Below are 27,930 nucleotides of genomic sequence, written 5' to 3' on the forward strand. Positions count from 1 at the left end.
AACAAACTTAGCACCTCACATCAATACCACAGAAGATAGCGATGCCTCACTGTATACGGAAATGACGAATGGGAGGCACTGGCTGAACCACACTCTCACTTTGCGTCACACAGAGTTATTGCCAAGCAGAGGAAGGATTACCTCAGTTTGTGATCGATAATTAATATTTCAGCATTGTCTTAGATAGGGCACCAGTGTATTTCATGTCTTATGCTGAACTTTAACTTTGAGCATTATGCCTATGTACTCCATCTGAAGCATCTTGTAAAATTGTCTTTATCCACTGATACTTTAATATGCAAAGACAGTTGTAAATACTCAGAACATTCCTGTGGAAATGGATTACACGAAGGTAAGTACATCTTATCATCTATCTTGTAATAAGAGAACTAATATTTCGCATGTTCTCGGTTCTACTCGTGCCCATCAAGGAGTGAGTAAAGAACCCACTGTTGTATCCTAGTGTTCCTGATGTAAACTATTTCTAAACAAACTAGAAGATTCGGTATTTTTTGCTGTAACATATTAACTTGGGAGCGGCCAGTTACTGTTTTCCTGCTGGCAAGTTTGAAGGTTATAATTTTACCATCATGACCAGACAGACTGTTTATTACAGCCTTCCACCTCCCCCCCCCCCCCCCTGCCACACACAGTAACAGGTTCTATTAACAGATTAACAGCCTTGATCCAGGTGTATCCATTTACTTCTGTTGGAAATGGTCATAGAGAGTAGGTTGAAAGTGGACAACAATCATTCAAGTTGTTTATGATTGACATTATGTGAAAGAAAATTACTGTAACTATTTTCATATTGTCATTCCCATAAAGTTTTATAAGAACTCAATATAGCTGAGAAAGCAACTTTTGTTTGTTTCCCACAGGTGCCCTGTAACCTGCTATTATCTTGAGGCACTGAGTTTCCGTATCTAATCTGACAGCACAGCATTCAAAATGCTGTTCAGTACAGTACTGAGGTACATCTATGACTTCTGACCTAAGGGTATTGGGCATGTAAATTGCCACCCCACCTTGTCTGACGTTGGGCTTACAATAGTAAGAACCAATTCTATAACTATTTCAATGTGTCTCATTAATTTCTGCAGCTTCTGTGCAGTGTTCCACGAAGCAGAGTACATCAGCAATAGCTTCATATGCATCACCTCTTCCCTGAAGAGACAGCAGCACCATACCTTTTTATTTTACTAACTTATGTTTTGACAAAATATTTTCAAGCATTACAGTTTATCTATTGTGTTTCTGACAGGTTCCTTGATGCTACCTTTGACACGAGAGAAATAATTATCAAAAAGTAAAACAAGTATGCGATAACTTTATCTGTTCTTCATCCTAAAAAATAGAGTTAACTACTACTTGGACTGGCAAGTGCTTTCCTGCTTGCATGTAATGTTTTCGGTAATGAGCTTGGCAATCACACTTTTCCTTGTTGAATATACATGCAAGCTATTAAAAGTGAGAGGTTATCAATTAAGTGGCATAGCATCATTAAGTTGAATGTACAAACAATCTGCCTCCCACAACGATCTATGAAGCCGGTATGTACATGCTACACATGGCAATTCATCTGGGGACAAAGAAAGTGCTGGAAGAGTGGCACAACTCTATGTGATGTTTGGCAATACTTGTGATGTATTCCTCAACTGTGATTGAAGGTAAAACAATTTTCATCACCTACTATTATTATTCAATGCTCTTCAAGATTTCCCACCAAGGAGTCTAGGTCACAAGTAACATCACTGAGTCTAGCATTGAGTTTAAAAACACTGATGACATTGTAGTCCTTATGTAGGGGCTTTGTAAGCTCTTACATGACAGCTGCCAAGTACCAGGACCTTTTCTGTCTTCTTACCCGTATCCTTGTCCCGCAATATACTGACAGTATCAGATTGTGGGAAATCTTCATAATTACTTTGATCACTTTCATCATTGTCTTCTGGAGCGCTGGAATTTTTAATAGTTTTTGTAGCTGAGTATTACTTTACTAGCACTTCCTTTTATAATTGAGAGATATTAATTTTACTACCACATGCGTTCTTTTTTAGTGTATATTAAAGGAAACAAGGTAACAGCGGAGCGGGTACTGGTACACAAAACCAAAATATAATTGCACATCACAGTTGTTTTTTGCTACAAATCCATAATTCAAAAAAGAATAACATTCTGAAAAATTTAAGACGAATAACTCTAAGAAATAATGAGACTTAGAGAAAGTACGGTAACACACATATGAATGTGTGTTTTGAACGAAATGCTTTACCCGATACTATGCAATAAAACACAAAACGAGAGAATACAGCAAGAACATCGGAATTTCATAAACAACAAACCAATAAAAATAACAAAATTCTGCAGGACATTGACGCTCGCTTTGCTATTTAACGTCGAAATAAAGTCGGAGAACTGAAACCGCTCACGATAACAAAATTACCAACAAACGCGACGGGAATATATTTAAATTCACTTGACAGCTAGCAGTCAGAAATGTCTGAATTACTGTCATTTGACGAGATGTCTGCTTCACTGTAATGCACAATACGTACATCTACAAACTTTGTTTTGCTGCTAAAGTGCCTTTTCTCTTCGGAAATACTGGAAGGATAACCTCATAATTCATAAACTTACGTTTATCGATAGTTTCCAGTTTTCCACTTTCCAGAGGCTATTGAAAAAGCCTACAAAACATATGGACACGTAATATTTGTGACTATTTTGTGCGGAAACCAAAATATAAAATGAAAATACAAAATTAAGCCAGATCTTTTTTTATTTTATTTTAGGAAAACAGGTAGACATATGTAGCTTCACAGATTGTGGTAGCACCATTGAGTGAGATATTTCTACCACAGTCTTTCTACTGTATAGGTAACACCAGAGACTTTATTGTATGTGTGGAATTAAAGAGGCGGTGTGGTGGGGGGAAGGAGATGTGCGAATGTGGTGTAAAGAGCATTTATTGAAAAGTACAGCCAATTAAGTAATTTTTAATAACAGAAAGTTTGTGTTGCTAGCGCGACAATTTATTTGTTTTAGAACACTGTAGGAAGTGAAGTATGGCATTGGCATGTGTGAAGGTCACTTTGGGCAGGGTATTAGGGTCCAAGCCCCTAATCTGTGGCAGAGCAACCCCTAATGTTGGCGGATTATTCCAAGTACAAGTATGTGGAATATCAGGAAAAGCGCTGAGGGACAAGAATTATAAAAGACCAGCACCTTGGCCTTATAAGGTTGGTATAATTTCTAGTAATCTAGGTTATGTTTTCATAGCATAGAAACTCAATCTTGTGGAATATGTACAGGAACATGACGTTTGCTAAACGTTAATCGTATCGTGAAGTAAGCTAATACTAACGGAACATTTCAAATAACGCATTTCTATACGATGCCAGTGTTGGACGATAGATCAGGAAGAGAGCAGACGAAACAGTTGTGACTCTGAATTTCCAGTTACTTTCTAACAGAATCGAAGCAGTGTACAGCCAAGTAATGTTGTACTGATCCATTTGAATTTGCCCTGTGTTATCTTTGTGTAGCAGAACAACCCCTAATGTTTAAGTGAACTGTAAGAAATGTCGGTGGTACTTAACTTCTGGTTAGTGTCCAAATATACTCATAACAGCACTGGATCAATTGGTTTGATACATCCACTGTACTTGCTATAGTCTTTAATTTAAATATTATCATGAGGAACGGGAAAGAAAGCACTGAGGCCCGTAAAATTTTGGATTTGTAGGAATCCACAGCCTCCAGACACCTAATAAACGGAAGCATAGTCCATAGTAGGCTTTAATGCGATGTTTATTTAATCGTGCAATTAGCCAATTTCGACTAGGCGTCATTACCGAGCACTTCAGTATTTCCTCCTCCTGTAGACAGTTCTTATCGAACCGTATGCATTCGTTGAACTTCAGCATCTTCTTCCAAATGCGTTGGTATTTAATTACAGAATCCCATGCCGTACTAGGCAAAGTCCTCAAAATGTTGTATTTGTGGGGATCCACAGCCTTCAGATGCTTAAATAAATGTTAAGCTGAACGGTTCAGTAAGAATTGTCCGCTGGAGGTGGTGATACCTAGGGGCTTGACAATGACCCTAAGACAAAATTAGCTAATCGCAACGATTAAATAAACATCGCACTACAGCCTGCTGTAGATAATGTTTACATTTACTGAGAGACGTGATTTTCCTGCAATGGGAAATGCTGGATTTGTTGTGTTTCCTGCAGTTGATTATTATAAAGAACCACTGGCTTCTGAAAACAATACTCTCTGCGCCTAAAAGCTACTTTTTCATGAAAAGGAGCAGTATTTGGTATTACAGAAGTGTCCGATTCCATCTATCAGTATGATGGAAATGGCTACTTCCAGCGTATACAAAATGATAACGTCACTTGATACACACGCCAACACACAACAACAAAATAAAAATGACACAATGTATCACTCCAAAAATAAAATGAAACTGCGGAAATTTATTGGTTTAGGACGGGAACATTTAAATATACAACAATAAAAAACACTGCACTATCCCAAAATAAATAATATAAAAAAATTTATAGAATTCTACTGCACTAACAAAACAAAAGGAATCAGCCATTTCCCTTGATGTATGAAGCTCAACTGCTGATACTGATACCAAAGAACAAACTACCACCACCCGAAAAAGGGGAATAGGACATTTCCCCGACCTATATAGCTCAACCACAGCTATTGATACCAAAAAACCAACAGCTAAAACTCTAAAAAGTGGAACCAAAACAAACAACTCAAAAACCCAAATACCCCATATTCACTACAAAAACCCAACCGACCTACCATAAATATACAACACACAAAACATCACAGTTACTACACAGGGTGTTCCAGTTATCTTGACCACCCTAAATAACTGTTTGTCCAGATGCAAATTACAAAATGTTTCAAGCAAATGTTCTTTAGCCGCAAGGGGGACATCAATCAGCATGATTGCCTTCATTGTAGCTTTGTTTTTTACAAAGACATGAACAGCAGTATTGCTTTTTTAAATGGCGCCCTATATTTTTTATTTGGTAATTCATTTCCTCTCCTAAAGACCTGTTCAGAATGTATCACAGTGTACTATTCGCTGAAACACAATGTTATTAATTACATAACATAACATTGACTTTAAGCCCAGGATCACAAACTCATACATTTGGTGGAGTTGTCAGAAAATAAATGAAAACCAAGTAAAAACATAACACAAAATTGACCTTGACTCTCCTGTACCATTGCCAAGAAGTAGAACATTCAAAGGTGTTCAAAGTGGTGACACTGATACTGGTGTATTCATTGAATGAAAGAATTATTTACTGCTTGCGATAGACAATGTCTTTTATGCATCCCCATAGAAAAAAGTCCAGAGGATTAAATCAGGAGACCTAGAAGGCCAAGTAACTGTTCCTCCTTGACCAATCCATCTGGCACGATGCTTTCAGTTCAGAACACAACATACACGTAAGGCATTATGTGCTGGATATCCATCGTGTTGATACCACATAAGAATCATGGTTCTTACCAGCACTTCATCCAGAAGAGAAGAATTCATCTGAGGAAGTTAGCATATGCTGTGCCGTTTAGACTACCGTTGATGAAATAATGGCCAATAACTGTAGTACCAAGCATCCCACACCAGACGTTGACTCTACATTGACGCTGATGTTCCACCTGTCTAAGCCATCGTGGGTTGTCACTGGAACAATAATGCATATTCCTTGTATTTACCTGTCCTTTGTTTGAGAAGGAACGTTCATCAGTAAATAGAACATTGGAGAAGTAGTTCAGGTTGGCGAGGATTTGCTGCTGTGCCCACTGACAGAACTGTGCATAATTCTGGAAATCATTCCCATGCTGTTCTTGATGTAGGTGTACATGGTAAGGATGAAACCAGTGACATATAAGAATATGATATATACTGGTTTTAGGAATGCCAATCTCATGTTCAAGCTGTTGTATGCTCACATGTGGATTCATAGCAATTGAAGCAAGAACAGTGCACGAGTGCTACGACGATTGCGTTGTAGTGGGTTGAAACTTCTCATTTCTTGAAGCATCACAACAAGATGAGGAAACATCCACGGGAAGGTGGGTTCTTGTCAGAATATCGCTCTCTGTACAGTTCCGCTGCCTGTGTAGCATTTCGCCTACCTTCAACAACAATAAAAGAAATGTTATGTTGAGGTAGTTAGGAAGGACAGCCTTTACTGTATGGCTACTCTACACAATAGTATTTAAAAGGATTAAACTACTCTACTAAATGTACCCGTACATAAGAAAAGAGTATTGCAATTACTGTTCTGCTAACTTACATTCCCCATAGATGAGTATCATTTCTACCTTCTCTTCGTTGGTGTACATTCTACTCACACAACTCTTCAACTGACTATCGTTGACGGACTAACGGGTGTGCATTCTACTTATGTTTACATTTGTCCTCTGTGAACGTCAGCGCGTGGTTGTGTTCCATTACCCCAAGTACCTGTACTAAGTGCTGGGAGCGTCAACGTCAATGTTGTGTTACGTAATTAATAACGTTGTGTTTCAGTGAATCGTACATTGTGATACATTTCTCAATAGGTCTTTAGGAGAGTAAATGAATTACCAAATAAAAAATACAGGGTGCCATTTAAAAAAGTCATACTGCTGTTCATGTCTTTGTAAAAAACAAAGCTACAATGAAGACAATCATGCTGATTGATATCCCCCTTACGACTAAAGAACATTTGCTTGAAACATTTTGTAATTTGCATCTGGGTAAACAGTTATTTAGGATGGTCAAGATAAATGGGGCACCTTGTATAGTAATTGTGATGTTTTGCCTCCGCCAGTACCACCTACATTGGCTACTGCACTGCTCCCCTCACCCCCCGACACACACACACACACACACACACACACACACACACACACACACGTACGTACATGTCCATGCTCTGAGGTGCTGGAACTCTTGTCAATTTTATGTTGTTGCCACAAACGTAACAGCTAACATATCCAACAATAAGACGGAAAATCTGCAGAATCTGTATGACAGACATCATATCACCACCCATCTCAAAATGTAATGATACACTCGTGAATTTCACAGTCATATCCATGCCTAACAATAAAATCGATAAAAAAATTAGACTTCTTGCTGCACAACAGACACCAGACTAATCACACCTAACAAAAACACCAAACACATAAACAAAAAAAAAAAGAACCTTCATAACTCACTCAAAACGCTACCACAAACCACATTATTGCACCAGCTACCTAAACTCAAACCACATTAGCACAATGACAATGAAAACTCAGATGAACTCAGTACCTCACGTTGAATTCAGTATGTCCACATCCACCACCAGAGAGCACCATTAAATATAACACCATGATGTCTACAAACTCAAAAACTCTGTGCCATAGTGTTTCTAGCCTTCTTTAGTGCAAACAATCCATTTTAAACTATGATTGATAATAGTTCATTGTTTACACCTGCTGTAGTAGTACTTTCATTGTTTCATTTTAATGTGTACCTTGACTAGTTCCACATGTCTTTTGAGAAATCCAGAAGCTTCAGGTCCAACCATCTGCTTTGACCCATGACGTCACAAATATGGCGGAAACGACCATACGCTGCGACTCCAATATGGCGCTTATGACGTCATTACATAAACATGACCACAAACATGAAAATACATTGAAAAACCAACACACACACATTCCAAAAAAAACCTAATGAAACTAACGGGACAGGCGTGGGAAATTGGGGGTTTTTGGGTGGGGACAAAGTAAATATAAACAAATTTAGACACACATCATCATACCAAACCACACAAAACGACGAAAAAAACCGACAACACAAAACTCTCCAAATTCCACTAAACACAATATCCTCTGGAATCGGACACTTCCCTTGACCTATATAGCTCAACAGCAACTCCTGGTACCGGAATACCCACAGCCACAACCACACATTTGCATCGAACACTTCCCTTGACTTATATAGGTCAACAGAAACTACTGATACCAAATCATAAAACCCAAAACTACAACCACGTCCACAATCATCACTACCTCAAAAAACACAACAAACCAACAAAATTAGAATCGAACACTTCCCTTGACTTGTTATCCTTACGACATCTCCACATACAGCCGTCCCTAGCCCGAGACACCGGAACTTTAGTATACTGAACACTTCACGACTTCATCCAAAAATCTGAATAGTTGAAGAAATTTTATTAGAGACAACGCACTGTCCCCCATCATCGCCGACAAGCGAAAACTGTTGACCTTGTCAGTCATATCCATATCTACCAGAGACATAAAAAAAAGCAGTTTACCAAAATTCGCACACGACGAACAGGAAAAAACTACAATAACGTCAAAATAACAAAACTAAAATTGTTAACGCACTGAAAAATATTCTGCTGAAAGCACAGTCCCGATACCACTCACGTGCAATGCTATCACGCAAATGAACCCCATAACCAGCAAATGCACCAATAAGCCATCTATAAACACGCCACATACGCAAACTAAACCAGAAACATCACCTAACACACCACCAGAGAGCACCACCGATCACATCAAAATGACACCTACAAACACGCCACTCTCACAAACTAAATTCTGCGCCGTCGTGACGTCACACACCACAACAGCCTTACTTCACGGGTCAAAGCCGACGGGTGGGATCGGATGCTTCAGTTGACCCATCTTTTGTGAGAGGATATGCATGAACATTTGATTATATCGTTGGCCCAGGTAATCGTGTAGTTCACAAATGGTACAATCTGATGGATAAGTCAGTGAATAACAAAATATAATATTATTTTAATTTGCATTAATTACATTATTTCTACATGAAATATGCACTAAGTTATAGTGTACAGGTGGTAAGAGAACATATAAAAATCAGAAAGCTTGTGTACTGTACATACAGATTGATACGAGCTAGTAACATTCATATAGTACACCACTATGCGACAGACATGTAGCATACTTGCTGTAGGAACTCGTGCAGGCTATAGGAGCAGTGATGAATCATATACACCTTGGCAGCTGACTTGAACATTCTCAAGTCATTCATTGATTTAATTTCTGGGGAATGATAGTTGTAATTAACATTCCCATAATGCAGGGTCCCATTTTTATTTACACTGGTGTTCGTTGGCTTCATAGGTAAGGTTCCTTTTTTGCTAAGATTTATGAGAGTGAATTGTTATTATTATTACTATTATTATTTATCTCATTTTACACCTTTGATTATTCTAATTTTTTGTAGCCTAAAAAGCTTTTGGCTGAGAGAACTGTCTCAAAAAAAAATTCCATATTTCAACTGTGAATATTTATAGGCAACTGTGAATATGTATAGGCAACATATACTCTTTCTACCTATATGAATAAAAGTCAGACATATGTCAAAGTTCTATGATACATGCGAAATGGATCAAATACTCATAGCTTATTCATATACAGCATACAATAAAACCTCGTATTAACAAACCTGCTTTTAAAGAATACTTTCGTTGGTCCCAGCGATAACACCATAAAAACAGTGTTCCTGAAATTCAGTTTTAACGAATCACGCTTTCTTTTAAATCCCGCTTTTAAGGAATAAGTTTTAGAGTTCGCAAATTAAAATTTGGTCTGAAGCTGCACTTCTTGTTTTCAGACACTAAATCGTAATGTTAGGCTTTGATCATTTGCATTCTTAAAAGCGATGTCCGCATTAGCGTTCGGATATTGGTCTTGTACCAATAGTTGTGAAGTTATTGAGATTGGTGAATGTTAAACTGATCATTTGAAAACACAATTCTTCCCCACTACCGCACTCCAGCTGTCGTGTCTGATGTAATATGGCCAGCAAATGAAGAAAACTGACAATACAGCAGAAGCCAACAATTATTCGGGATTTTGAAGAGAATCGCAGTGATGATGAGGATGTGGACTCACCAACACCAAGTTTTTCTGCAGCTGTGGAAGGACATGAGATTGTTAGAAAGTATTTCTCATCCTTTGTTGTGGATGAGTCAGTTCTTAACAGTATTAATCAGGTGTAACAACAACAACTTCTAGGAGTACGCTGTGCTGGAAGGAAGCAGCAGACTAATCTTCTAGATTTTTTTCAGAAATAAAGACTGTATAGCAGTTTTATTCATTATTGTGATGTCTAATTCATTGAGTGCCATTAGCTAAATAAAATTTTCTCTTTTTAAATCAAGATATTAGTTGATGACTTCTTTTGATGTGACCTAACATCCAAAATACCTTGCCATTTAGAAATAAATAAAAAAATAACTATATTGGGTAGTTTTAAATTTGCCAAGAAACATTTTCATGTTCACTGGTTTTTGTATGCAGCACAAGGTGAGTTTGTGATTATGGAGTATTTACATGGCCTAAATAGCCTAGGTCCCAATTTTGATTGTGGAGCACTTATTTAGTGCATTTTGACCTAAACCCTTATTTAAAGAAAACCCTCTTTTTTGGTCCCCTGAGATTCGTTAAAAAGGTAGTTTAAAATTGTATGTAGACTGAGGCAACGTGTTTCACACCATTTAGTAAAGTTGTGTGTGTGCTCACTCATCCATTAGTTCAGTCATTCTCCTTAAATACCATCATGAAGGATATGCTGTTCAGTTGCCATTTTTAAACAAAACATTTATGTAATTTTATGCACACCATTATCAGTGGACTGTCAAAGTTAAAACTTGTTTAATATAAACATTAGGCTTACATGAAATTTACATTCCTGAAGGAGTGCAGCTATTCTGATAGATTATAGGGATAGGGGGTAATGAGGTATTCCTTTACTGCCATGTTTCGTAGTATTCAGGATTTTGAATTTCCTGTCTAATAATGCACATTGGCAACCTGTTATAGACTATTGCACCAGAACATGAAACTCTGTTCCGAAGAGGTGCATAGTCTATACAGATTATTATTATTATTATTATTATTATTATTATTATTACTTTGTAAATTTCACAGTTCATTTTATGTTCATTCTAATTACTAACCATAGATGAGTCTAGAGAGTAAATGTATTGGCATGTAGATGTTATGTATTTTATTTCTTATTTATCCTTTAGATCATGATTTGTACAAAAAGCACATCATGACAAAGAACAGGTCAGAGTAGGTGAGTGATGCTAAATGTTGGGAATTGCTGTGATGATTATGTTCAAAACCTACATTGCTTGACATAATGGGAATTAATTTAGTGGGAAATACATATGGCCTTCTAAGAAGTTTAATAGCTCTATAATTTAAAAAAAAGAATAAATAAATAAATAAAACCAGCTAACGAGTACTTGCTCTCTGTGGACATATTATTACTGTATCACCTTCTGCGAATGGGTTTCAAGCTGCAAGTTTACAACCATAATATTGATACTCAGTTGTCTGTTTACTTGCATTTGCATATGTAAGTGGATGAAATGTTGTAGGATAGTTCTTGTAGATGCACCTATATGGTGGCAGCATTTCTTTTGTGTGTGCCTTTTGACAGTTCAATGCTTTCGCTTTTTGGGTAAGGAATAAACATTGCACGCTGTAGTGCTCTTTGAAGTGTGAAATCAGTGTTATGTGGTTGGTGTTTGTGATGTTTTTGTTGAAATGTTGTTTGTGCTCTTTAACAATATGTTGTTTTGTTATAGTGACTGGTAGTGTAGAGTGTGTTTCATGCTATCTACATCTATTCTCTGTGAACCACTGTGAGGTGCATGGCAAAGGGCACAGCATATTGTACCAGCTATTAGGTTTCTTCCTGTTCCATTCATGTAGGGAACACAACATGAATGATTGTTTTAATGCTTCCATGTGTGCAGTAATTTTTCTAAGCTCATCTTCACCATCCCTATGTGAACGATGCATATGGGGTTGTAGTATATTCCTAGAGTAATCATTTAAAGCTGGTTTGTTAATAGACTTTTTTTGGGACAGTTTACATGATTGTCTTCCAGTTCAGTCCTTAAACAAACCTGTGACCATTCGTGCTGCCTCTCCATGTATATGTTCTGTATGCTCCGTTAGGCATATCTGGTTCAGGTCTCTCTCTCTCTCTCTCTCTCTCTCTCTCTCTCTCTCTCTCTCTCTCTAGCAATATTCTAATATTCTAGAACTGGATGCACAACTGCAATCTCTTTTGTAGATTGATTGCACTTCCCCAATGTTCTACCAATAAACTAAAACCTACCATCTGCTTTACCCACAACTGAACCTATGTGATCGTTCCATTTCATATCCTTACAAAGTGCTATACCCAGGTGTTTGTGTGAGTTGGCAAATTCCAACAGTGACTCATTGATATTACAGTCATACTATACTATGTTTTTTGTTTAATGAAGTGCACAATGTTAAATTTCTTGACATTTAAAGCAAGTTGCCAATCTCTGCACCACTTTGAAATCTTATCAAGATCTGCAGCTTCTTTCACATAGCACTTCATTGTATATAACTGCATCATTTGCAAAAAGCCTGATTTTACTATTAATGTTGTTTGCATGATCTTTAATATACAACATGAACAGCAAGGTCCCAACATTACTTCCCTGGGGCACACCAGAGTTTCTTCTACATTTGATGATGACTCTCCATTCAAGATAACATGCTGTCCCTCCCTACCAAATAGTCCTCAGTACAGTCACAAATTTCGCTTGATATCCCATATCATCATACTTTTGACAATAAGCGCATGTGTGGTACTAAGTCAAATTCTTTTCGGAAATCAAGAAATACTGTGTGTACCTGGTTACTTTGATCCAAAGCTTTTAATATGTCATATGAGAAAAGTGAGAGTTGGGTTTCACACGATTGATGTTTTCAAAATCCCTGTTGGTTTGCATTAAGGAGGTCATTCTGTTCAAGATACGTCATTATGTTTGAGCTCAGAATACGGTCTAAGATTCTACGACAAATTGATGTCGAGGATATTTGGCAGTAGTATTGTGGATCACTTCTACTACCCTTCTTGTAGACAGTTATTCCGAGAAATGGGCACAGCTTTTTTCTTCAAGGGGTCTACGATAGATGATATGTAGAAGATGGACTAACTCAGCCACAAATTCAGTATAGAATCTGACAGAGATTCCCTCAGGCCCTGGAGCTCTGTGCAATTTTAACAATTTCAGCTGTTTCTCGACACCATTGACACAAATACTTGTTTCATTCGTCTTTCCAGTGGTATGAGGGTTAAATTGTGGAATTCTCTTGGGTTTTCCTTTGTAAAGGAGCATTTGAAAATGGAATTAAGGATTTCAGCTATTGTTTTGCTACTCTCAATTTCAGTTCTGTCTCATTTGCTAGAGGCTGGACACTAATTTTGGTACCACTAACAGTCCTTAAGTAGGACCAAAATGTCTTTGGGTTCTGTGAAAGATCACTTGACATAGTCATTGAAGGAATCGTGCTCACTTTACAGCTAAATGAAATGCATTTGGCATCTTTCTCTATATGTAGCCCTACACTTAGTTTTACACCTATTATGCAGTAATCTCAGTTTCTTTAGAAGTTTCTTTACCATGACTGTATACAGTGGAGATTTACCATTATGAACTATTCTACTGGATATATATATCTATCCAATGCAGGCTCAACTATTGTTAAAAACTTGAGCCAGAGTTCCTCTACATGCTCCTGCCCTGTGCTGAAAGTGTCAAGTTCCTCATTTAGATATGGCATACTGATTGTTTATCTAGTTACTTGGTGCTTGTTTCAGTTGTCCTTTGTACTTTGGTAATCATTGTTGCCACATCTGCATCATTGTCACTGAAACCAATTTCAGTGTGGATATCCTCAAAGAGGTCAGCTGTTTTTGTCGCCATTAGATCTGGTATCCTCCTATCATGAGTAAGATTCTAGGTAGTCTCCGGAGAATGTTGTTGTCGTGGTCTTCAGTCCTGAGACTGGTTTGATGCAGCTCTCCATGCTACTCTATCCTGTGCAAGCTTCATCGTCTCCCAGTACCTACTGTAACCTACATCCTTCTGAATCTGCTTAGTGTATTCGTCTCTTGGTCTCCCTCTATGGCTTTTACCCTCCACACTGCCCTCCAATACTAAACTGGTGATCCCTTGATGCCTCAGAACATGTCCTACCAACCGATCCCTTCTTCTAGTTAAGTTGTGCCACAAACTCCTCTTCTCCCCAATCCTATTCAATACCTCCTCATTAGTTATGTGATCTACCAATCTAATCTTCAGCATTCTTCTGTAGCACCACATTTCAAAAGCTTATATTCTCTTCTTGTCTAAACTATTTATCGTCCATGTTTCACTTCCATACATGGCTACACTCCATACAAATACTTTCAGAAACGACTTCCTAACACTTAAATCTATACTCGATGTTAACAAATTTCTCTTCTTCAGAAATGCTTTCCTTGCCATTGCCAGTCTACATTTTATATCCTCTCTACTTCGACAATCATCGCTTATTTTGCTCCCCAAATAGCAAAACTCCTTTACTACTTTAAGTGTCTCATTTCCTAATCTAATTCCTTCAGCATCACCCGACTTAATTCGACTACATTCCATTATCTTTGTTTTGCTTTTGTTGATGTTCATCTTATATCCTCCTTTCAACACACTGTTCATTCCATTCAACTGCTCTTCCAAGTCCTTTGCTGTTTCTGACAGAATTACAATGTCATCGGCGAACCTCAAAGTTTTTATTTCTTCTCCGTGGATTTTAATACCTACTCCGAACTTTTCTGTTGTTTCCTCTACTCCTTGCTCAATATACAGATTGAATAGCATCGGGGAGAGGCTACAACCCTGTCTCACTCCCTTCCCAACCACTGCTTCCCTTTCATGTCCCTCGACTCTTATAACTGCCATCTGCTTTCTGTACAAATTGTAAATAGCCTTTCGCTCCCTGTATTTTACCCCTGCCACCTTTAGAATTTGAAAGAGAGTATTCCAGTCGGCATTCTCAAAAGCTTTCTCTAAGTCTAACAGTGCTAGAAACGTAGGTTTGCCTTTCCTTGATCTTTCTTGTAAGATAAGTCGTAGGGTCAGTAGTGTCTCAAGTGTTCCAACATTTCTACGGAATCCAAACTGATCTTCCCCGAGGTCGGCTTTTACCAGTTTTTCCATTCGTCTGTAAAGAATTCGCGTTAGTATTTTGCAGCTGTGACTTATTACACTGATAGTTCGGTAATTTTCACATCTGTCAACACCTGCTTTCTTTGGGATTGGAATTATTATATTCTTCTTGAAGTCTGAGGGAATTTTGCTTGTCTCATACATCTTGCTCACCAGATGGTAGAGTTTTGTCAGGACTGGCTCTCCCAAGGCTGTCAGTAGTTCTAGTGGAATGTTGTCTACTCCCGGGGCCTTGTTTCGACTCAGGTCTTTCAGTGCTCTGTCAAACTCTTCACGCAGTACTGTATCTCCCATTTCATCTTCCTCTACATCCTCTTCCACTTCCATGATATTGTCCTCAAGAACATTGCCCCTGTATAGACCCTCTATATACTCCTTCCACCTTTCTGCTTTCCCCTCTTTGCTTAGAACTGGGTTTCCATCTGAGCTCTTGATATTCATACAAGTGGTTCTCTTTTCTCCAAAGGTCTCTTTAATTTTCATGTAGGCAGAATCTATCTTACCCCTAGTGAGATAAGCCTCTACATTCTTACATTTGTCCTCTAGCCATCCCTGCTTAGCCATTTTGCACTTCCTGTCGATCTCATTTTTGAGATGTTTGTATTCCTTTTTGCCTGCTTCACTTACTGCATTTTTGTATTTTCTCCTTTCATCAATTAACTTCAGTGTCTCTTCTGTTACCCAAGGATTTCTACTAGCCCTCGCTTTTTACATATTTGATCATCTGCTGCCTTCACTATTTCATTCCTCAAAGCTACCTATTCTTCTTCTACTGTATTTCTTTCCCCCATTCCTGTCAATTGTTCCCTTATGCTCTCCCTGAAACTCTGTACAACCTCTGGTTCTTTCAGTTTATCCAGGTCCCATCTTCTTAAATTCCCACCTTTTTGCAGTTCCTTCAGTTTTAATCTACAGTTCATAACCAATAGATTGTGGTCAGAATCCACCTCTGCCCCTGGAAATGTCCCAAAATTTAAAACCTGTTTCCTAAATCTCTGTCTTACTATTATATAATCTATCTGAAACCTTCTAGTATCTCCAGGGTTCTTCCATGTATACAACCTTCTTTCATGATTCTTGAACCAAGTGTTAGCTATGATTAAGTTATGCTCAGTGCAAAATTCTACCAGGCGGCTTCCTCTTTCATTTCTTAGCCCAATCCATATTCACCTACTACGTTTCCTTCTCTTCCTTTTCCTACTGTCGAATTCCAGTCACCCATGACATTTGTGTTCTGTATTTTTATATTTTTTCCTTTCATCAATTAAATTCAGTATATCTTCTGTTACCTAAGGATTTCTACTAGCCCTCGTCCTTTTAGCTACTTGATCCTCTGCTGCCTTCAACATTTCAATCCTCTGCTGCCTTCAATATTTCATTTCTCAAAACTACCCATTCTTCTTCTACTGTATTCCTTTCCTTTCCCTTTTTCTTGTCAATCATTCCCTAATGCTCTCCCTGGAACTCTCTACAACCTCTGGTTCTTTCAGTTTATCCATGTCCCATCTCCTTAAATTACCACCTTTTTGCAGTTTCTTCAGTTTTAATCTACACTTCATAACCAATAAATTGTGGACAATCCAGATCTGTACCTGGAAGTGTCTTACAATTTAAAACCTGGTTCCTAAATCTCTGGCTTACCATTATATAATCTATCTGAAACCTTCTAGTATCTCCAGGGTTCTTCCATGTATACAACCTTCTTTCATGATTCTTGAACCAAGTGTTAGCTATGATTAAGTTATGCTCAGTGCAAAATTCTACCAGGCGGCTTCCTCTTTCATTTCTTAGCCCAATCCATATTCACCTACTACATTTCCTTCTCTTCCTTTTCCTACTGTCGAATGCCAGTCACCCATGACTATTAAATTTTCGTCTCCCTTCACAATCTGAATAATTTCTTTTATTTTATCATACATTTCTTCAATTTCTTCATCATCTGCAGATCTAGTTGGCATATAAACTTGTACTACTGTAGTAGGCGTGGGCTTCGTGTCGATCTTGGCCACAATAATGTGTTCACTATGCTGTTTGTAGTAGCTTACCCACACTCCTATTTTTTATTCATTATTAAACCTACTCCTGCATTACCCCCATTTGATTTTGTATTTATAACCCTGTATTCACTTGACCAAAAGTCTTGTTCCTCCTGCCACCGAACTTCACTAATTCCCACTATATCTAACTTTAACCTATCCATTTCCCGTTTTAATTTTTCTAACCTACGTGCCCGATTAAGGGATCTGACATTCCACGCTCCGATCCGTAGAACAGCAGTTTTTTCTCCTGATAACGACATCCTCCTGAGTAGTTCCCGCCCGGAGTTCCGAATGGGGGACTATTTTACCTCCAGAATATTTTACCCAAGAGGACGCCATCATCATTTAACCATACAGTAAAGCTGCATGCCCTCGGGAAAAATTACGGCTGTAGTTTCCCCTTGCTTTCAGCTGTTCGCAGTACCAGCACAGCAGCTGTTTTGGTTAGTGTCACAAGGCCAGATCAGTCAATCATCCAGACTGTTGCCCCTGCAACTACTGAAAAGGCTGCTGCCCCTCTTCAGGAACCACACGTTTGTCTGGCCTCTCAACAGATACCCCTCCGTTGTGGTTGCACCTACGGTACAGCTATCTGTGTCGTTGAGGCACGCAAGCCTCCCCACCAACGGCAAGGTCCATGGTTCATGGGGGGAGGGGGGGGGGGCGTCTCCAGAGAAGGCATTTAGTAAAGTTTCTCAGGATGTCTTATCATGCCCACCACTAACAAAACAGTAATTTTCTCCCATTAATTGTTGAATGATTGCAGTATGATGGGGAAATTATGAACAAGTGAACTGAGGTTTTCTCTAAAAGTTTCAGCTACATTAGGAGATGGGTCTGGGGTGTAATAGGAGGATCCAATTATCATTTTATGTCCTCCCCTGATACTGAATCTTGCCCAAGCAATTTCACAGCAGCTTCAATTTCTACCTTGGTGGATTTGAGTTTCTTGTCTGCTGTGACAAATACACCGCCTTCATTTCCCATATGCCTACCCTTTCAATGTACACTTAAATTTCCCCAAAAATCTCACTATCAAGTTCAGGTTTCAACCAGCTCTCTGTACATAGCATTATGAGAATTTCACTGCTTTTCATGAGTGCTTCAAACTCTGGCACTTTATTTTGAATGCTTTGGTAGTTTACCATTAGGATTTTAATACTCTTACCTATGTGAAGAATTTCTTTTGGTCTGACACTGATACTTCGGGGTTTCCTATAGCTATTGTTACCTGGATTGGATGGAGAGCTGCCTAATCTAAAACAAATCTTTGTTTGCACCCCACACAGTCAGCTACCTGAGTAGCAGGCTCTGATGTGTAGTGCACACCTGACCCATTTAGTGGGACCTTACAGTTCTCAACCTTATGGCACTAGTCAAGGATGCCGCTGCTCATCTTTTGAACTTTCGAAGTCTCTGATTCACTCCTTCCACTTGACTCAAAACCGAAGGGCTGTGATCAGTTCTAGGGACAATTCTGCAAATTGCAGAGTTTCATTGAAACTCTGCAGAAGTCTGGTCTTCTCAACCTCCTGTGCCTGTCACTGGAATTACCCAAAAATGATTTCGGATCCCAGATGACAGGCATCATTTGTGCCAATGTGCACCACAAACTGCAGCTAGTTGCACCCTGTTCCCCCCCCCCCCCCCCCCCCCCCCCCAGTCCGCCGCTCGTGGTCTCGCGGTAGCGTTCTCGCTTCCTGAGCACGGGGTCCCAGGTTCGATTCCCGGCGGGGTCAGGGATTTTCACCTGCCTCGAGATGACTGGGTGTTTGTGTTGTCCTCATCATTTCATCATCATCCAGGAAAGTGGCGAAATTGGACTGAGCAAAGACTGGGTAGTTGTACGGGCGCTGATAACCACGCAGTTGAGCGCCCCACAAACCAAACATCATCACCACCCTGTTCCCTCAATGGCTGCTCGCATAGCCTGTTCGAACGTGTTAAATGAGGCTCCCAGGCATACACACTGAGTGCACCTGGTGGCCTTTCCTATCCCTTGCTTCGCTTTCCCTGAGGGATACCATCATTCACCATCCATTTGGATTGCCAACAATTAATAGGCCCCTACCCTTGTGCGTTTGACTCCTCTTGATACTGGACTAAACAGGTTTCCCCAAAACAGTGAAATGAGTCCCACTGGCTCAGTTTCATTGAAAGACGGCACCTCAGTCTTGTTGCTCAAGGGGATTGGTACAACACCCTGAGTGCTCCTTGGTCCCCTTTCACCCTGACTGGATGCCCTAGATCTACCATTGACACACCATTCGCTGTTAAATGGACAAGTAATGACAGATCCTGTACTTTGTGTAAAGGAAACAGGAGAGGATAGTACTTGAGGTAGCTAGGGAGCTCTAACAAAACACAGCAGCTGCCAGTCATTTGACAGTAGTCAGGGCGATTTCCAGCTGCTTATGAATGTCAACCAACCCGTCCAGTGTATGAGAACAGTATTCACAGTGGGGCTGTATTTTGGCTGGTGCAATGTTTTATAAGGCAATGAACTAATAACTTTAAATTGAGCCTGCTGATTATCTTTTAATCTGTTGAGCTAAAAAGTTGCTAATTCCCTATAAGAATTGAAGCAAAGACACGAATTTCTGTTAACACGGCACAAAAACCTATGATAAAAACTACTAATTTCGTAAAACTTTTGAAGTTAATTATAATTGTTAGCAAACTTGAAAAGAGAGGTACTTTATAACAGCAAATTAAGTTCATACAGTGACAAAAGTGATGCAGCAAAGGATTAGAAATTAAAATAATTACATTTAAGCCAGTTAACTTAATAATAATATTAGTAATATTGATAATGATACAAAAGTAAAAACTTTCAAAATAGCTTATGAGATTCGAACCTATAACATTCTACACATCAGGAGTGTATCTTAATCACTACAGTACACAACCACTCGTGCAGGCTCGGAAAAAATCTTACCTTCGTAGTCTCGGATGCTAAAGCGTATGTTAAAATGAAGGACTAATTAAGGAACACGTATTTTTTTTGTTTTCTCCAAAAAAATTTCTGCCGAGAGTTACCCGAGGGAAGGAAGTCGTGTGCATCACGTGTCTGTCTATTGTGTAAAATTTGTTGTGTGTGTGACCGTATTTTCACTATCTGTATATCATACAAAGTATTTTCTGAGATGGAGATTGGAGACTAGCCCAGCATTTGCCTAAATGAACGTCGGAAATAGGTTGGTCGGTGCACTAGCCACAGTGTCGTGCCCTAGCATAGGACAGAGCGAAGAGCAGGATTACAGGCCAGTCTGCAATTTGCGAGCAGTGAAGAGCAAATGTAGAAGGACAAACTTCCAGTGACAGCAGACCGGTTGGGCACCAAACAGTTTCGAGGGGCATTTATGGGAAGTGCAGCTTTTGGAACTCGAGAATGTCAGGGGTCCGAATTACGCTATTTATTTGCATTCTGACTGACTACTACACTGTAGGCCAGTTCTAAACATACGAAAAAGCAAAGAGTGCAACTGGTTGCATAACAGAAGTTGGTGATGGTGTTCGTGGGATGAGAGCTAAAAGAAGTAGCAAATACTAGCAGCATAGAGCATCACTTCAAGTGAGAAAACACTCAGTCGGAGCTTACCCGAGATCGGCTACGAGTGACCCAGAGTCTGCGGCCTGACGTTCTGAGTGAGAACTTCTCCAAATATAAAAAAACCATTGTTAAAGGATTATCGTGGCATACTGTTTCTATCTGTAGAGTGTCCGGTGATCCACAGGCATTTCACGGGCACCGGCCGATCTTATGTGGGGCTCTGCATGTCCCCAGTGAATCTGGCTGACTGGATTTACGTTTCTCCCCCTCTCCTACTCAGTAGGTATGGATGTCACTGGCTTTTAAACAAACTAACTAACTAAAAGTTCAGTAGCAACAGTTTTGAGCTGCCCTCCGTATTATGGCTAGCAGCAACAGCGTTTCATGTCAGTCGGGCCCACCCTGAGGCCTCTTACGAGTGGTGACTGCTGTTTCGGCAGTTTTACTCCTTTTCCATCTTGCTCAGACCTGTCTAAACCCAAAGACATTGCTGTTTTCAGGAGCAACTGTCTGTGCTGAAACGTGCCTGTTTGTAACCGTGTTGTACTGTGAAACCTTAGGCAATGTGCGAGGTTGCCAGTTAATTCTCTCGAGTGAAACTTGTAGTTCAAGGCAGCTGCACAGAGTGTCTGCAGTTCACAGGTGCCTCCCGTTACTCTTTACCTCCTATAACCTACACACTACCTTGTTTGTCCACCCTCTGCATCGAGTGTCTCGATTTCGTACGAGAGTGCCCTCGCCGGTTTCCACCAGTGTTAAGCTTAGCGACGTATGGGTCGATATATTTTCAATATATCGCGACGGTTGTCAGTCCACCCTGCAGATTCGGTCTGGATCTCCCGTCTCTACCGAGCGGGGTGGCGCAGTGGTTAGACACTGGACTCGCATTTGGGAGGACGACGGTTCAATCCCGCGTCCGGCCATCCTGATTTCGCTAAATCACTCCAGGCAAATGCCGGGATGGTTCCTCTGAAAGGGCACGGCCGACTTCCTTCCCAATCCTTCCCTAATCCGATGAGACCGATGACCACGCCGTCTGGTCTCCTTCCTCAAACCAACAACAACTCCAGTCTCTGGAACTAGCACACTGTGGATTACACCCTGTGTGCAGGCGACGTCCCAATAGAATCTATAAAGGACATTTTACTTATCTTACCATTACCTACTATTGAAGAATGTACTAGTTTAAAGGACATGTGCAAATAATTCCAACAGCGCTAACCAATGTCTAGTGAGATTAGTAATAAGTGGTGGGTAAGCCACTGCGCTGTATTGCGGTAGCGACTGTGGCCCGGTAAATGCAGAGTGGCGACATCTGAGTCAGAGTAACATGTACGCCAAAGAACTGTGTGTCGGGCTAGCTGTACTCGGCAAAAGCTCGCACCGCGCATTGCCGGTATTAGCAGAGCGGGCGACGTAATGTCACCGCACCAGGATGAGACCCTCGTTTTGAGCTACGTCATCGGGGGCTGGATAATAATGTGACACACACACCTCGGAGCAGTATAAACGGGTCTGAATTTTGAGGCAGATTCATTCCGAATTCAGCAGCAGCACCACAAAAAAATATTACCTCTTATACGGGGGGAAAAATTGTCATTCTTCTATTCTGTTCCTGTTTGTGCCACATCATTACATCACTGGACAAAGTTGACATCTGGTATCAAGAGGTTGAGTTGACTCAGCTTCTAGATTCGTGTAGTGGTGGTGCTGATGCGAGTTCACGTCTAGTTTGCTGTTGTTTCTCTGTGTAAAATATTGTAGTTCTAGTATATGTTGGCACCGTGTGGATAATACACCCAGTGTCTTAGACACTGCTTTACAAGCTTACACGTTTCTTTAAGCTAAAACAGGATCAGTGACCCCCCACCCCACCTTCTGTTTTTCAAAGAATTGAAGTCTCACTTGTAAAATACTTCCAAATGTCTGATTACTTTCCAAATTGAGTTAAGTATTCGATGTTAAGCACGTAAGTGAGAAAAAATACCGAAAAGGTTTGAAATTACTTTTAAAGCTCGTTGGAAGCCATTAAGTGCTCTCATTCTCAAATACTGTCTAAATACGAGGGCAGTTCAATAAGTAATGCAACACATTTTTTTTCTCGGCCAATTTTGGTTGAAAAAACCGGAAATTTCTTGTGGAATATTTTCAAACATTCCCGCTTCGTCTTGTATAGTTTCATTGACTTCCGACAGGTGGCAGCGCTGTACGGAGCTGTTAAAATGGCGTCTGTAACGGATGTGCGTTGCAAACAACGGGCAGTGATCGAGTTTCTTTTGGCGTAAAACCGGGGCATCTAAAATATTCGTAGGCGCTTGCAGAATGTCTACGGTGATCTGGCAGTGGACAAAACCACGGTGAGTCATTGGGCAAAGCGTGTGTCATCATCGCCGCAAGGTCAAGCGAGACTGTCTGATCTCCCGCGTGCGGGCCGGCCGTGCACAGCTGTGACTCCTGCAATGGTGGAGCGTGCGAACACACTCGTTCGAGATGATCGACGGATCACCATCAAACAACTCAGTGGTCAACTTGACATCTCTGTTGGTAGTGCTGTCACAATTGTTCACCAGTTGGGATATTCAAAGGTTTGTTCCCGCTGGGTCCCTCGTTGTCTAACCGAACACCATAAAGAGCAAAGGAGAACCATCTGTGCGGAATTGCTTGCTCGTCATGTGGCTGAGGGTGACAATTTCTTGTCAAAGATTGTTACAGGTGATGAAACATGGGTTCATCACTTCGAACCTGAAACAAAACGGCAATCAATGGAGTGGCGCCACATCCACTCCCCTACCGAGAAAAAGTTTAAAGCCATACCCTCAGCCGGTAAAGTCACGGTTACAGTCTTCTGGGACGCTGAAGGGGTTATTCTGTTCGATGTCCTTCCCCGTGGTCAAACGATCAACTCTGAAGTGTATTGTGCTACTCTTCAGAAATTGAAGAAACGACTTCAGCGTGTTCGTAGGCACAAAAATCTGAACGAACTTCTTCTTCTTCATGACAACGCAAGACCTCACACAAGTCTTCGCACCCAAGAGGAGCTCACAAAACTTCAGTGGACTGTTCTTCCTCGTGCACCCTACAGCCCCGATCTCGCACCGTCGGATTTCCATATGTTTGGCCCAATGAAGGACGCAATCCGTGGGAGACACTACGCGGATGATGAAGAAGTTATTGATGCAGTACGACGTTGGCTCCGACATCGACCAGTGGAATGGTACCGTGCAGGCATACAGGCCTTCATTTCAAGGTGGCGTAAGGCCGTAGCATTGGATGGAGATTACGTTGAAAAATAGTGTTGTGTAGCTAAAAGATTGGGGAATAACCTGGTGTATTTCAATGCTGAATAAAACAACCCCTGTTTCAGAAAAAAAATGTGTTGCATTACTTATTGAATTGCCCTCGTATAATATGGGCAGTATGCACCTCATTAGTTACACTGCATCAAGATGTATACGCCATTGCTAACTCTAATACTAAACTGTTAACATATTATTATACCTCTTAATGAGTAGATTTTGACAGCATTTTAAGTTTTAATATTAGCTCTGTAATTATATGAAATATTCAAAATCATATCGTTGTTGCACCTAGAAACAGTTTGATAGGTAATCTGCAACCAAGGTGTGCACTGTGAATTGGGTTTTGCCTTATAGCAATATAGGTTCCACTGCATCATTACAGTTGTGTATTGGTTTGATGCTTCTTTGCTTCAGAGAATGTTGCAATCAATGATTCAGCATTAATAACTGGAAATAGGTAAATAATCCTGAATAAAAGACAGCTAGTAGAATACTTTTGCATAACATCACAAGTATAAATGATCTAGACAGTATTCTTCGTAAAGCTCACGATAAGCGCAGCAGCGTTCCGAGAATTTATTTACATTTTAGAATTCTGTACCTCACTCAGTAAAAATGGAACCCTTTTCTGTTGACAAATCGGCACGTGATGGCCTTTGCTTGTGTGAGAGCTGTTATTTTCTTTTCCTAGTAAAATGAGTGTAATAATTGAGCAACAAATTGTTGTGGAGTGTCACACACAACTCGGAAAAACTGCTACTGAAAACTTTCTTTTACTGAAAGAAGTGTGTGGTGAGGACAGTTTATCATGTATGTGTGTTTTTGAGTGGTGAGATGACTGAAAAAAATGTTGAAGGTGACTCACATCCATGATGCCTTTAAATAATTCAAAAAAATGTGGAAAACATAAAAACGTTTGTGATCTGATCGTCAGTAGAGTAATCAATCAATTTCTGAAACAGAACCGGCTGACAAAGAATAGGTAAGGATATTTTACATTAACAATTTCATGTGAGAAAAGTGTGAGCAAAGCTGGTGCCGACAGTTCTCACGATCGAACAAAGAGAAACTTGTGAAAATATTTGTACTCGCGCTTTGTAGACAATTGAATATGATCCTAATTTCTTAGAGTTATAACATGTGTCGAATCTTGGTTTTTTACTTAGAATACAGAAACTAAATGCTAATCCGTGCATCGGAATTGCAGAAGCAAAAAAAGCTCAAATGAACGATTCGAGATTCAGAGTGATGATGTTTTTTTTGCTCCCCTCCCCCTCCTCTCTCCAATATTCATTGAATTGTGTATCTTCACTGGGTTCACGAAGGTCGAACTATTAATCAGCAGCACTACCTTGAGGTTCTTGCCCAATTCTATGAGAAAATAAGAAAAAAAATACCCGAATTGTCGGAAAATAAGTCGCAGGCTCTGCAGCAAGACAGCACGCTCGCTCATACTGAATTGTCTGTTAAAATGGTTTTCAGCAAAGTATGTCAACCCATTGTTAGACCACTGACCATATTTGCCTGATCTAGCAGCATCTGACTTTTATCTGTTCCCAAGATAAAATCTGCATTGAAAGGAACAAGATTTCAGTCTGTCGAAGTAGTGAAAGAAAAAGTGACATGCGTCATTGAGCAGCGTACAGAGGAAGACTTCCAGCTCTGTTTCGAACATTGAAAAATTTGCATAGTGTTGTAGAGATAGAGGGGAATATATTGAGAGTGACCAGAATTGAATATGTATGTTTTTGAAAAAAAATGTTTTACAGCAATAGTTACATTATTCTCGAGCCACACCTCGTATACATGTCTGGCACCATGGTCCAGCAGTGAAGCACACGGCTAGAAACTGTGACATCGCGGGATCGAACCTCGGTGAACAGCTGCCAGAAACATGTGGTTCAGAATCCACGTCAAACTGTAGGTCCCCTTTTCCCAGTTGGGTAACTGGAGTAAGTTAGGGGGTCAGCAAGTCACCACAGTGGTGACCAATAAAAAGACTTGCACCAGGGAATAGAGCCACACGAAATCATCATCTTCTATATGCATAATTAAGTTTGTACTGAAGTCTCAGAGCGCAATTCCTGCCCATATTTGCCTGGTCTTTTTAATAAGCATGTTACAGGATTGCAATGCCAGAATAGTAATACTAATCTTTCTGTTCTCTGCTTGGTACAGGAGCGGGGTTACAATGTTTTCTGGAGCTGGATCGACAAGACGAGGCACCGGTTTGACGATAACTCTAAGATCGTCGTGGTGGAAGGCCCGCCGGCGGCAGGCAAGACGGCGTTCGCGTCGGCGCTCGCTACGGACCTGGACATGCTGCACCTGCCTGAGGTAGGCTCTGTGACGTGATGACACGGCACCAATTGTGGCGTAGTGTTGTGACCTCTACATCGTAATTAAATTGTCTGTTTGTTGAAATAACTTCCATTAGCTTCAATAAACATAACTTTTATTATATGTTTAAATACGGTTGCAGGACGTGATCAGATGAAAATATCGAACCAGATCAAAGACTTTGTGAGAGTTATGAATATAATTTCTTATTGGCACTGTTATAAAAACTGGGTTGTTTTGAAAATCAAACTTATGCTTACACAAGTAGTTTATTTTTATATTTACCCAGACACGTTTCGATGCCAGTGTGTCATATTCTGTGGGTCACTTTTATTTCTGTAAAGTAGAGTATCACATTCATAATAATTTAACTGCTGTAGGCCTAAGAATTACAATATGTGCAATTTTCATTGTTTTGTTTTGACACTCACCTTAAAATTGCATCGCAAACTGAACTGTATTATTATACACCGGTTTTAGTGCTCGTTTTCATCATTTTTTTGACAGCATGTCATCTGCAAACTACCCATGAAGAAAGTTATTGCGTATTTGTAATAACGGTTTCATGGGTAGAGGTTATGTGTGTTTCTGTATTTATATTTTTCATCTTGTTATGTGACTCGGGATGGTATCTCGATGAACTGCTATTTACTGCATTGTTTTCACTCATTTTTTTCACAAATTTCCGCTCACTGCTTCACCTCACATGCACTTTCACAAAATGTGGCGAAACGTGACCTGAGCAGACACTTCTGACAACATACTCAGTGAGAGGTGTAATGTTATTGTCACTGCTCCATTGTTCATCGTTGGTCTTGCGTTTGTTGTGGTGCTAATTTCGAATGTTTTGTCAGAACTGAATGTGTGTGTGTGTGTGTGTGTGTGTGTGTGTGTGTGTGTGTGTGGTGAGAGAGAGAGAGAGAGAGAGAGAGAGAGAGAGAGAGAGAGAGAGGAGGGGGGGGGGGATGGAAAGGGGGTAGGGACCAAGAAAACAGAAGTCCTTTTTTATGGCATATTTTTTTTTGTTGGGAGTTGCCTTTGTATAGTTCATTGAGTGTTCCAAACAGGGTTTTGTTGCACACTGTTTGGAACACTCAGTGAACTATACAAACACAAGTCCCGACAAAAAAACATGACAGAAAAAAAGAAAAGACCTCTCTCTCTCTCTCTCTCTCTCTCTCTCTCTCTCACACACACACACACACACACACACACACACACACACACACACACACATTCAGTTCTGACAAAACATTCGAAATTAGCACCACAACAAACACGAGACCAACAATGAACAAGTGAGGAGCGACAATAACATAACACCTCTCACTGAGTATGTTGTCAGAAGTGTCTGCTCAGATCACATTTCGCCACTTTTTGTGGAAGTGCGTGCGAGGTGAAGTAGTGAGTGGATATTTGTGGAAAACTGAGTGAATACATTGCACTAAATAGCAGTTGATTGAGACACCAACCAGAGACAAGAAACAGGACAATAAATGTAAGTACAGGAATGTACATAACCTCTACCCTCGGAACAGTACTTCACAAATACGCAATAATTTTATTCCTGGC

The 27,930-nt window shown here is 40.0% G+C and overlaps 1 protein-coding gene across 1 annotated transcript in view; it reads left to right on the forward strand.

Annotated features, from left to right (window-relative positions):
- Positions 1 to 2,887: 2,887 nt before the first annotated feature.
- LOC126108627 (NADH dehydrogenase [ubiquinone] 1 alpha subcomplex subunit 10, mitochondrial) overlaps positions 2,888 to 27,930 on the forward strand; it is an 81,499-nt gene continuing 56,456 nt past the window's right edge. The window contains exons 1-2 of the mRNA XM_049913939.1: positions 2,888 to 3,242; positions 26,197 to 26,355. Coding sequence (XP_049769896.1) covers positions 3,069 to 3,242; positions 26,197 to 26,355 — 333 coding nt within the window. The 5' untranslated portion in view covers positions 2,888 to 3,068. The remainder of the gene's footprint in view (positions 3,243 to 26,196; positions 26,356 to 27,930) is intronic.

Source organism: Schistocerca cancellata, chromosome 11 (genome assembly GCF_023864275.1).
Source record: "Schistocerca cancellata isolate TAMUIC-IGC-003103 chromosome 11, iqSchCanc2.1, whole genome shotgun sequence".
Classification (NCBI taxonomy): domain Eukaryota; kingdom Metazoa; phylum Arthropoda; class Insecta; order Orthoptera; family Acrididae; genus Schistocerca; species Schistocerca cancellata.